This window comes from Trifolium pratense, linkage group LG7 (genome assembly GCF_020283565.1).
Source record: "Trifolium pratense cultivar HEN17-A07 linkage group LG7, ARS_RC_1.1, whole genome shotgun sequence".
Classification (NCBI taxonomy): Eukaryota; Viridiplantae; Streptophyta; class Magnoliopsida; order Fabales; family Fabaceae; genus Trifolium; species Trifolium pratense.
Genome location: NC_060065.1, coordinates 3595677 through 3607934, shown reverse-complemented (window position 1 = coordinate 3607934; position 12258 = coordinate 3595677). Strand labels below are relative to the sequence as shown.

At 33.1% G+C, this 12258-nt stretch overlaps 2 protein-coding genes across 2 annotated transcripts; one reads left to right on the top strand and one right to left on the bottom strand.

The window, feature by feature from the left end:
- Positions 1-3252: 3252 nt before the first annotated feature.
- Positions 3253-5958, top strand: LOC123893712 (bark storage protein A-like). The gene is made up of 5 exons (XM_045943507.1): positions 3253-3562; positions 3829-3896; positions 4007-4162; positions 4941-5198; positions 5473-5958. Exons 1-5 carry the CDS (start codon positions 3331-3333, stop codon positions 5824-5826), a joined length of 1068 nt encoding a protein of 355 aa, XP_045799463.1. The 5' UTR covers positions 3253-3330; the 3' UTR covers positions 5827-5958.
- A 2837-nt stretch (positions 5959-8795) lies between these two features.
- Positions 8796-11934, bottom strand: LOC123893711 (protein NRT1/ PTR FAMILY 1.2). Its single transcript, XM_045943506.1, has 4 exons — positions 11759-11934; positions 11386-11603; positions 10143-10696; positions 8796-9671 (listed from the first exon to the last, which is right to left on the bottom strand). Exons 1-4 carry the CDS (start codon positions 11868-11870, stop codon positions 8831-8833), a joined length of 1725 nt encoding a protein of 574 aa, XP_045799462.1. The 5' UTR covers positions 11871-11934; the 3' UTR covers positions 8796-8830.
- Between the last annotated feature and the right edge of the window lie 324 nt (positions 11935-12258).

The following is a 12258-nucleotide window of genomic DNA, read 5'->3' as shown; positions in this document are numbered from 1 at the left end:
AAGACACACACACTAAACCTTAAAAACGCACACTTTTGGAATACAAGGTTTAGAATACACGAGTTGTAAAGGCTTGAGGCTTCACATATTTATAGTCTTCAATTGTCTTGATGTCCAAGTTAGGTCTTCAGACATGTACAACTGTAAGAATTGCGGCCCAACCCTAAATTAATTTCAAAAATATAATTTGTTTGTTTCATGTTGTACCAAACAAAAAAAACACCAAAAATATAATATAATTATATTTTTGTTTTAAATAACATTCCTTCAGCCGACTTCAATAAAACTTGCCGAGCAAGGCTCGTTTTGCCCAGACGCACGTGCCTGAATATATAATTGAAGCAAATCTTGACCAAGATTTGAAATAAAAATTCTGCACGAAAAACAGAGCATCAGGATGCTGTACTATAATGCTACAGCACCTCAGTCCAGCATCTGGCTGGTTGGCTTTTGCAAAATGTAGCCAATCAAAACACCAACAAATACAAATTTCTTCGACTCCAAATCATATCCACTTTGCTGAAGGTAACGTCACCGAATTTTTTTCCGTGTTTAGAGACTTGTTAGTTTTTCTCAGTTAGGGTTTTTGATTTCGTTAATTCAATTTTCATTTTTATTTTTTGAAATCGATTTTGTTCATTTTTGTTTAATTGAAACTGTTTTTTGTTGTGTAAGTTTTGGACAACATTGTTGGTGTTAATTTCTGCACTTCATGTTCTAACAAGTGTGTTCCTTAATCTCTTGTCTTTTAATTTTGAGTTAGTTCATGTTTGGATTCACTTATAGTAATTTCACTGAATGGAAGATATAGTCAATTGTCTCAAGGAAATCAATGAAAATATAATGAATAATGCGGTGGACTATATATAGTGCTTAGGTCCAATAAAAGTGTGGCCTTTTTAGTTGTAGGCTTTTTAATTGTGATCAATGAAATTATCAAGAGACGATGTAACTTTATTTATGGAAAGATGTTTCTGGGGGTAAGTCTCAGGGAAGGTGTTATGGAACTGGGCACTTGGCTGTAAACCTTATTCATGGTGTCACACACTTGACTTATAAGGCAGATGAAACTCACATTAGGGAACATGATAACCAACTAATTGAGGCTGCTAGAGCTGAGGCTGCTGCAGCACGTGCAGATGCTGATGCTGCTAGAGCTGCGGCAAATGCGAGAGCGGCTAAAGCTGAAGACGATGCTGCTAAAGCTCAAGAACGGACACAAAACTTGGAAATGAAGTTTGAAGAATTCAGTAGACGCATGATGGCTTTGGAGTCAGGCTCTTGAAGTGGTCATTCTCGTCATAGTTCTCATCCTCATTATGATGATGAATTAGATGATCAATCGGTTAATGACGAAGAAGATGCTTGATTTTGATAGTCGTAGATTTTATGGGTTATTTTGATGGTTGTAGATTTGTGGGTTATTTTGATGGTAAGTTTAAGGGTTACTTTGATGATTGTAGACTTTGAGGGTTATTTTGATGGAAGTTTAAGGGTTGCTTTGATGGGTTATATATTTTGGTGGGTTATATATTTTGTGGGTTATTTTGATGGATATATAGACCTTTATGTTGACATTTTATATGGTTATAATATATATATATATATATATATATATATATATATATATATATAGTTGGTCTTGATAAAAAATTATATTTCAAATGCATGAATAGTAATTGTTAGGTGACTTTCCATTAGCTAAAAAAAATAAAATACAAAAGCGTCATCTTAGCTAATTGTTAGGTGACGCTACATAATTCTAAAACCAACGCATAGCATCCATCAGGGGCAGACGCTACAGTTAGCGTCTGTCAAGTGGACTCTACATGTGACACTTTATGAGACTGATATATATATCTGTAGCATCACGCAATAACCGAAGCTACTAGCGTCTGCCATATATACAGGTCACTAGCTTCAATGTAGCGTCTAATTGGACGGATGCCAAATAACGTCTGCTGGACACAACTGTCTAACTTCGAGCATTTAAGCGTCTACCACGACATGGACGCTAAGCTGGCGCTAAAACCTGTTAGAGTCCGTTTTTTGCCATTTAGCGTTTAATTTTGACCGACGCTCCAAAGTAGTTTTGTTGTAGTGAAATGAGTAACAGTTTCGTAAATACTGCCACAAAGACTACAACAAGAAACAATCGTGAGACATCTTTTGATCAAGTTATCATCAATGATAATAACATGGTGCATAATTTTCCAAGCAACTAAAGATCTAGAAGGAGGAATAAAAAGTTTCGAGATGAAGAAGAAACATATTTATTATTGTTTGTTTATTCAAATTTAATTTAAAGCATACGTACGTTGATTTCTTATCCGATTGATCATGACATGAAGGATGGAATGATAATAGTCCAAACAGATATGTACTAGTACTAGTACTTCCTATACCTTAAAAAGAAGGAAGATACCCCAGATGATGTTACATTGCTGTATTATTGGTGCTCAATCTTCCACGTGAATGCAACATCATTATTTATTGCTCCTTTGATTTTCGACTAGAGTGAAAATATATGTTTTGTCCGCATCTCTACTCTTACTGTATTTTTTTTTTTTTTTTTTGACAATATACTCTTACCGTAATATTTTACATAGTGATATTTTGTGGGTTTTTTTTAAGGTTTTTTTTTAAAACAATTTGGTGGTTAGAAATTTCACCCTTAAGATGGATAAATGAGATGATCGAGGTTCAAATTCCGGTCTCCTGCATATAAAATGCAATGTCCTACAAAGTGAGCTAAGCTCACGGGACGAGTTTTAATATAGTCGCATCATTTTAAAGTAATTCATTCATTGACATATAAATAAAAGGTAAACGGGCAACAAGGTGCACCGTTAAACATTTCTGCATAACAAAACTCAATCTTTAAAAAACTACATTTTTAGACTTGGACGACACAACATTACTATGCATGACCTTTGAACTATTTTCAAAAGGTTTACAACCTCTAGTACTAGAAAACCAAAAGTGTCGAATGCAAACGGTATAAAAACGTGTTGATTGTCAGAGGATGCTAAACCTTTTTGTAATGCAAACGTTATAAATTTTTGTGTATTATTAAATATAAATTTTTAATTTAAGAATTTTTTTTTTGACACAAGTAATTTAAGAATATCTTAATACGTGTCTTTAAGAACATGTTAACAAAGATCCCATATTTTATTCTTACTTAAATGGTCGTAGTCGTACTATATACAAACGCTTATCCTTCTATAAAAGGCAACACATTTAGGTCCTTCATTTCTCAAATCACATTGTTCTTCTCTTCTTCCTACTCAAATCACACTTCTCTTCTTCCTATATTGCTTGCATAAAATGGCTGGGAGAATAGTCTTGTTCATATTTCTTGCAGCATTTATGTGGTTTAATATCCAAAATACATTGGTGAGTTGTGCCCTAACACCAAAGTTACTAAGGAAAATTGCTAAAATCAACCACGAGGGTCCTTATTTGGGTTTAATCATACCAAATGATTTTGAACTTAACCCCCTTCTTAAAAATCCAGGCTATACTCCCAGTGACACCAACACCATCATAGATTTTGCAGGTACGTGCATGAATCAATTTCCATTTAAAAAAGACCCAAAACCATACATATTTATTCTGAGGACAGAAAAACTATAATATGAAAATTTACATCTATTATTCATTTTTTATTATTTATTATAATTTTTTTAAAATAGTAAAAGTTCAATTTTAGACTATTTTTTAGAGGTCTATATTAGATGGTTCCGAAAAATAATGTTACTAATTTATAGTACAATTTCTAATTTGCCTAATTTTAATAAATTTTTATGGCTAATAATAATGAAGGAAGGAGATTTCGTTTTGGATCCATTGGTGACAAACCTGTTATACTGGTCATGACCGGATTGAGTGTGGTACGTACAATTTCATAGTTGAAGATTATAGTACTACATAATTAATCAATTATTGGAATGAATCAATCTAATTAATATTTTGTACTAACATCCATGAATTAATTACGTAGATAAATGCAGCTATAACAACACAGCTTCTATTAAGCTTTTTCGATGTTGATGGAGTGGTTCATTATGGCATTGCTGGAAATGCAAACCCATCCTTACATATTGGAGATGTTGCTATTCCTCATTATTGGGCTCATTTGGGACTTTGGAGCTGGCAGGTAAGTACTATAGTATATACACACTCCACAATAAATAATTTCCTATATAATTGGAGTATATACAAATCAAAATGAAATAGAAATAACATATCGTTAGTTGATTTAGTGGTAATTGACGCTGAACTTGGTAGGCAGAACAATGGTTCAATCCCTCGTAACTGCGATCAGAAGAGGTTGGAATCACTTGATGCCAGAACTGACCTCCGAACTAAATTAGGCGGTCCATTGAGCCGAATACTGGTGGTGAAAACAAAAAAAATGAAATAGAAATAAATAGTTAAAATATTACCAAAAAAATAATAATTTTATAAAGGCAAAATCGCTTAATTTTACAAAGATTTATATTAAAATACAAAGGAAAAAAAAAGGAAAAATGTCTTCTAATTATAAGGAATAGAGAGTATTATATTTATATATAATTTTTTAAAATTGAATTGAGGAAATTAAAAAATTATTAGTAATTATAAATTGATACGTATAACTATTTTACAATCATTTTCAGAGAGTTTTAAAATGATCTATCTCTTTAAGATCAAAATGTCAAACTTTGACCAATGAATTAACTCTTATTGGACAATAATAATGAGATATTTTCTATGCGTGTACATGTACATAACATGAAGAGAAAAATTTGTAAAAAAAAAACATGAAGAGAAAATTAGCTAATCTTAATTTAATATAAAATGAGTTGCCTTCTTCGGATATGACAATATAACTCTTATTTTTTGTTTATTTCAAAATTAATTAATTAATATATAGTTAATTTGAAAATATGCAGAGATATGGTCAAGGTGCTGATGATACGTTACCATTAGAAAACAATGGAGACTACACAAGAGACGTAGGGTTCTTAAAATTTTCAGATTTCACTTCAAACATAAGTGCTGCTGACAGTGATACAGTTGACAATCAGCTCAACAATCTTTGGTACCAACCCGAAGAGATTTTTCCGGTTGATGGAATTCCAGAACAAAGACAACATGCTCTTTGGGTCTCTGTTGATTCCAACTACTACCGTATTGCCAAAAATCTTGAGGTATGTATTATAGGCCAATGCTACGGTGTATCAGTTTAACAAGTGGTCCATCGTAAACTAATGCAGTACTATACATTTCTTTTAGTCATATATAGCCTTTAATATTAGTGGTAACAAATTTTTTATGAGTTTAATTTTTGATGATCGACACTGCCTAATATTTTAATTTAACATTTTCTGTTTTGCTTTCTTTAGAAAAAAACTAGTTTTTGTTGTGTCAATTACTCAACTAAACAATATGTTTATGTTTTTCTTTTTGTAATATATTTTTCAGAGCTTGAAGCTAGATGCGTGCATAGACTCAGACACATGTTTGACAACAACACCAAAGGTTGTACTTGTAGACAGAGGAACAAGTGCAGGGTTCTATCTAGACAATGCAGCATACAGAACCTTCATCTACAACAAATTTAATGTGAGTCCAGTTGACATGGAAAGTGCATCAGTTGCACTTATATGTTTGCAACAAAGAATTCCCTTCATTGCTATCAGAGCTCTCTCTGATTTGGCTGGTGGCGGCACCGCGGAGAACGAAGCTGATACATTCTCTCCGCTAGCCGCCACTAACTCTGTTGCTGTGGTTATTGAGTTTGTTAAGCTCTTGTCAACCCACCACTCCAAGTTGTGAACTATTATGTGATCATGTTTTCAATATTCTGTAATTTGTGCAATGATGATGCACACCTTGTAGACAACAACTTTGTCCTTGGTTTGGTTGTCCGGAATTTGATAAAGCATAAATAAATCTATTAATTCAAAATCGCAAAATTAACATTTCTTTCACGTGAATTTGAAAAGGCATTATAGGTGATAGAATTGGTTCATCCAAGAATTACTGGGAGGAGCAAAATCATCTTCCAACTCAATTAAAGATTAAATATCCAAACTTATTCATTGAATGAAAAATCATAACAAAATTGTTATGTATAATACTTTTACAGAAATGTTACCTAAACATAATTTTTGAACACAGGTTGGACAAATATACTGATTTTTATTTTTTAATAATATATTATGCTTACCGATTTGCGTCTATAGCCTTTTTTATGTTAAGATGTCGTATTTTTGTCAGCAAGAATGTGTTTAGATAACATGCCTCATATTTTTAATGCCTATTAAGAGACTTTTCACGAGCTTGGATAAGTCATCCAAATCCAAACTATAGTGTTATGTATAATACTTTTAATATTAAAATTATATTAATTATAAACATTTATTAATTATTTTTTACAAAAGAATCCTCTAAAAAAATGTAAAAATATTATCCATTTTTTCTTCTACTCATTTCTCTCGCCCAAAGCCATCCTCTTCCTTCCAAACCATCAAACCGAATCTTAAGATATAAAAAAGTATATACTTTTAATGTGTATTTTTATATATATCACATGTTGCCTAATATTTATTATCAGCATGTGTCCCATATTTTTTTATAAGCAATGTTGATTAATCGTTAATATTACAATGTTATGTTAGTGTTTTCTCCTTTGCCAGAACTTGAATATGGACCTCCTCATTAATCCTTAATTCATCTAGCTTAACCAATTGATCTATCAATCACACCTCGTCTCCCATATTTTTATTTTGTGGTTTGGTGAGTATGTCGTAATCATAATTCATGATTTTTTCCAACCAACCCAAACAGAGCTTGTGGTTGCAGTTGGAAGGAAATGTCAATTCCTGTATCTTGTTGAAAAGTAGTACGGAAGCCACTTGTACAAAAATTGGATTTTAGCTTAATTTGCAATATGGAAAAAGTGTGCCTGATACATGTCGCAGTACGTACAATACGACATCACAAAACTCCAAACCCCTTCCTTGCTGTCTTTTTAATATACTGAGGTTGAGGGCATGAACCCTAAGGTACTCACTCTAATTTTTTTTTATTATTAATAACCCCTATGATTTTAGGAGATTTTTAAGTGAAAAAATTCTAATAATTTAAAATTTGACCTTGAGAAGCCATTAAGTTTGATCTAGTGATAAAAAATTTAGGTAGCATACATAAAGTCTTAGATTCAATCCTTATTAACTTTATTGTAAATGTAAATAAAAATTTTTTTATTGTAAATAAAAAAAATTGACTGCGAGAAAAATAAAATTTGGTCAAATTTGTTCCAATCAGTGGTCCCTCTAATCTTTAAGTATAAATAAAATTAAGTTGGTTAATCTGAGACAAAATACATCAATTTGCAAATTGATTTCGCTTTTTAGGTGGGAAACTGCAAATTGAGTTCGCTTTCTAGAATGCGAATTTTTTTTTTCATGATCTTTTTTATCTAAAGGGGTTTAGACGTTGGGTTTGAATTAAAAATATTACCACTCGCTACTTTGAATGCGAAAATTGCTAACTTCCTAGAAGACGAGGAGTTGAAATTTCAGGGGGCGCTAAAAACAAACTATATATGTGGTCTGGAGCATGTGTTCGGGATGGGGGAGCCTTGGTGCTTCTTGATACATTACATGGGCTCATAACTTGGGCCTCAATCCAGTTATGTTCAAATCCAACTACAAAACTGGGTGGATGTTTTCTCTTCGGGCCCCCCGTGTTTCTTTTATACCCCCAAATATTCCAATTTTGCCCTTGATAAAAACTTCGGTTCGCAGAAACCGAATTTTTTTAGTACAAATTTAGAGTAAAATTCGGTTTTTATAAACCGAAATTTGTTTTCAAGGCAAAAAAAAACTTCGGTTTCTATAAACCGAAGTTTTTTGCAAGGGCAAAATTGGAAATTCAGGGGGTATAAAAGAAACACGGGGGGCCCGAAGAGAAAATATCAACTGGGTGGGGAGGTTCGTCAAGAAGGAAAAAAACAAACTAGGGGCTTTTCTGTTTGCCCCTCAACCAAAAACTCGAAAATACTCTTTTACAAGGCATTTAGGTTTTAAAATTTGGATGTGTTTCTTTTAAAATTATAAAGAGAATTACTTTTGCCACTCTACCGGTTACTCACGCGCCATACAATTTTTCAATTTTATCCTTCTGCGACTTAGGTAGCGGAGGTTACAAAAATCAGAAATTTTGAAAAATAACCTCCGCGACTTAAGTAGCAGATGTTATAAAAGTAGGGTGTTTTGAGGTATGTTGATAATTTTGTAGAGTGCGCCCCAGAGTCAGTAGGATGACAAAAGAAGATCTCAATTATAAAATGGGAGATTTCTTATAATAAAAGTCCGAAATTTATAATCAAATGCGTTTGAATTTTAAAATTTGTATTCATTTAGAACGATTTTTTCGAGGGGAGGCACTAGAAGTATGAGGCTTAAAGAGCATTCTTGGCCAAGTGCAAATAAATTCTCAGCTATCACTTTAATTATACAGTTTTTTTTTTTTTTTTTTGGTAAATTTTTTAGTAGATGGAAGAAATAACAATGACCATTGGAATCTCAGTTAAAAAGCTTATGTTCAAGAACAAGAATAAGAATCCAAATACAAGAATCCAAATACAAGAAACAAAAAACATATCTTAATATAAATTATAATATATCTAAATTTTTATTTCTCTCAGCCAAACAAAAGTCGATTAGTTGGTAAGAAATTGACTCATTTTTACAAGAATATGAATTCAACTCCTCGCTATTGACGCAAAGAGACACAACTATCCAACTCACCTAAACTTTTATTTCTAGAAAAATTATTTCTGTCTATTCTTACAAGGACCATAAGATTTACTACAATAAAGAAAATACGCAAAATTTAAAATGCTCAAAACACAAATAAAACTATAATAGTAATCATAGTGACCCTTGTTTATGTTGCTTGAAACCCAACTTTCTTTCCCTCCAATTCCAGTAACACTATCAACAATACTCAGAATAAAACTTGCAACCAAACTTGCAACAGAAATCCCAAGTCCACCAAGAGTAGAAGCTATACTAGACATAGATTGAGGTAACTCATTGAGAAAAAATTCAGTTTGTCCTACTACACCAGATGCCTCGGCCAATCCATCGATGATTTGGCGCGGCAATAGCCAAAATGCAGACATATTCACCACAGCTTCCGGTTGGTCTGAATAGCCTTGATCGATTGCGATTCCGCGTCTAATATTCTCCACAATAGCAAGTGATGCAATTGATATGCTACAAGAAAATAGACTAACTCCCATTTTTTGTTTCGCTCCTAAGCATGTTTTGCGCCCTAGTATCCTTGATGATAAAGGGACTAAAAATCGGTCGTAAAGTATAACCCAAAGTATTAATGATAAAATCATAAATGTAGCAAAGGAGGCCGGAGGAATTTGGAAATTCGAACCGATGTGACGGTCCATGGAGGAAGCTTCAAGTACAAGAAAAGAACTCTGACTCACATTCACACTCATCATGATTCCTGTTGTCCAAATTGGAACTATCTTAAAAAGTGCCTTGATATCTTCCACTTGTTCAATTGTGCAAAGATTCCATGGATTTAAAGCTCTTCCATCTGGTGTTAGATCTTCTAAAGGATTTCTCGTTATGCATGCTTTGTTGAGAAACCTGTAAAAAATAAGTTATTGATTTAGCCTCTTCTCTTTTTATTTTTTTATCGAAGCTTTAGATTCTATCCATGTAATTCAATATTTTCATCGTTTTGGTTCCCTTACGTCATCTATCCACCCGAAATATGCTATGGCATGCCATATCATCTAACTTGGGTGAAAAGATGACATGAGAGACTAAAACAATGAGAATCTTAAATTACAGGTACATAATGTAAAAAACTTATTCAACGAACTAAAACCTAAAAGTGATCATATTACGAAGACCAAAAGCATAAATTATCCATATACAAAATATGGCACGGTTGTATGCAATTAGTAATATATGTTTATAGCAATTGTGAACATCTCATAACAATAGGATAACTTGATGACCGAGGGTGGATGTGTTACGGAGTGGAGATAAAGAGATCAGAGGTTCGATTCCCACCCTCAGCATAAACTAACAATACTAACAAGCATGATGTACCTTAATTTTTCAGTTGGTACCAGGAGATTGGAATCCTTGTCATGATGGTAGTAGATATCATTCACATTCACATCCTCTTGTGGTAACTGCAGAAGTCTATTTCTGTAAGAAGCAACAAGGACCTGTGCTAAACCGGTTAGCATGTTCTTCTTAGCTTCCAACACTACATAAAATGGAGTAGCTAAGAAAAATGATAATGTGGCTATAAACATAAGGACAACAGGAACACCAAATCCTATTGTCCACCCCATGCTATCTTGAATATAGACAACAACACTGAATCCTAAGAGCGACGCCACTCCGACAGAAGCATAGTACCAGCTGAAGTAACCCTCTTTGATTCTTGCATTTTCGTTCTGCTTGCTTAATTGATCAACACCAAAGGCTAAAGAGGAGGATCTTATGCCTCCAGCTCCAATGGACATGAGAGCAAAAGAAGAATGCAATAACAAAAGATGGATTGTTGTAGGGGAGTTGCAGTTGTTTGTGAGTTGGTTACACATATTTGGCCTTGATAGTGGGATTATAGTTGTTAACCATAGAAGAATCATCCCCTGCATTAACCCCAGTATAGATAAGAGACAAAAATCAATTTTAATGTGAATGTGTTGATTTTGAATCTTCAAATTATCATATTCTATCCAAGGCATAAGGTCTAAAAAAAATTATAATTAGAGAGACACATTTCGCTCAGTTTTATAAGCACGAACTAGACCCAAAATGAAAACCTAGAGTATTATACTTTGATCGGACAATTCAATCTTTTTATGAACATATATATATATAAAATCTGAAATAAATTTATAAAGAGCGACATTTTTCACCTTACAAGTTTGTATAAATTTATGAACGTACAAACAAACATGAGAAGTGTTCAGTATGAAAGCGCAACAATCGGGGGAGGGTCGAGCGAGGAGCATTCACTTTTGTGGCACTTGTTCTTTTGAGCAACACACATTTGTAGGAGACACACCACTTGTCCACCCAAAATCTTAAGGTGATAGATGAGTGGGTTCTCCCACTTATAAATGCTCAAGTCACCTCATTCCTATCTAATGTGAGACTTATTTCCACAAACTCACACTTGCTATATTCTCAACACAGTAGAGATATAGGCAGACGATGGGGACGAAGTCTGGTTTGATCCCCGATGTCTAGACGGTCTCCGCTTTATCAAAAAATGTATACTAGTGGAGATAAAACATGAGTTAGACTCCATATAAAAAGTAATAACAACATATACCAATAGGCTAGCAATGGAACCAAAAGCGATGATGGGATATCGACCAAAATAGGAGTCAGCAAGAAAAGCAGCAATGATGGGAGTGAAATTGGTGGCAGCAGACCATAACAAGAGAAAATTAGTAGCTTCAGCAGTTTCCATGTTATACACTTTAGTCAAATATATTATCATGTTAGGCATTAATCCAATACTTGCAACTCTCTCACATGCCTCATTAGCTGCAAAACAATCACATTAACAAAATCCATTTAATACCAAAATACATCTACAACCAAGATAAAATCCATAACAAAAAACATTTAATACCAAAATAATTATTAAAGTTACTTAATTTGTTAATCACACAATTTGTGAAACAAATGAAAATCATTACCTATGATAAAAGGTAATGTTCTAAAACCACCTTTGTTGTTATTGTTGTTGACGACATTGACATTTGAGTTATGCTCATGGCTTAGAAGAGGTTCTTCTATCAATTTCTCCATTAAATTTTGAGTGTTTTTTCATTTGCATAAGATCATATAAGACATATAAAAAACAGCATGGGAAGGTGATGGGGTCCATTTAGCATGCTTTAGTTACTTTTTGTCCAATGGAACTCCCAATATATTCGGGTTTTTTTAATTACTAGTACTAGTATTTAATTCAACTTTCATTTTTTAATTAGTAGTACTATTTTCTTTTTCTTTTCTTTTTTCTCACTTTTTTTAATGTACCTTGTGTGTTCATTCTATTGGAGTTTTTGTTTTTTTTTTTACACTTTAATATATGGAGTTGATGGGTTTGTAATTTGTTATATTCATTTGACACTAGACGTGTGACCCACGAGGCCACGAGAGAACAAAATTGTAGAACAATGTTTTATTTTAGTTT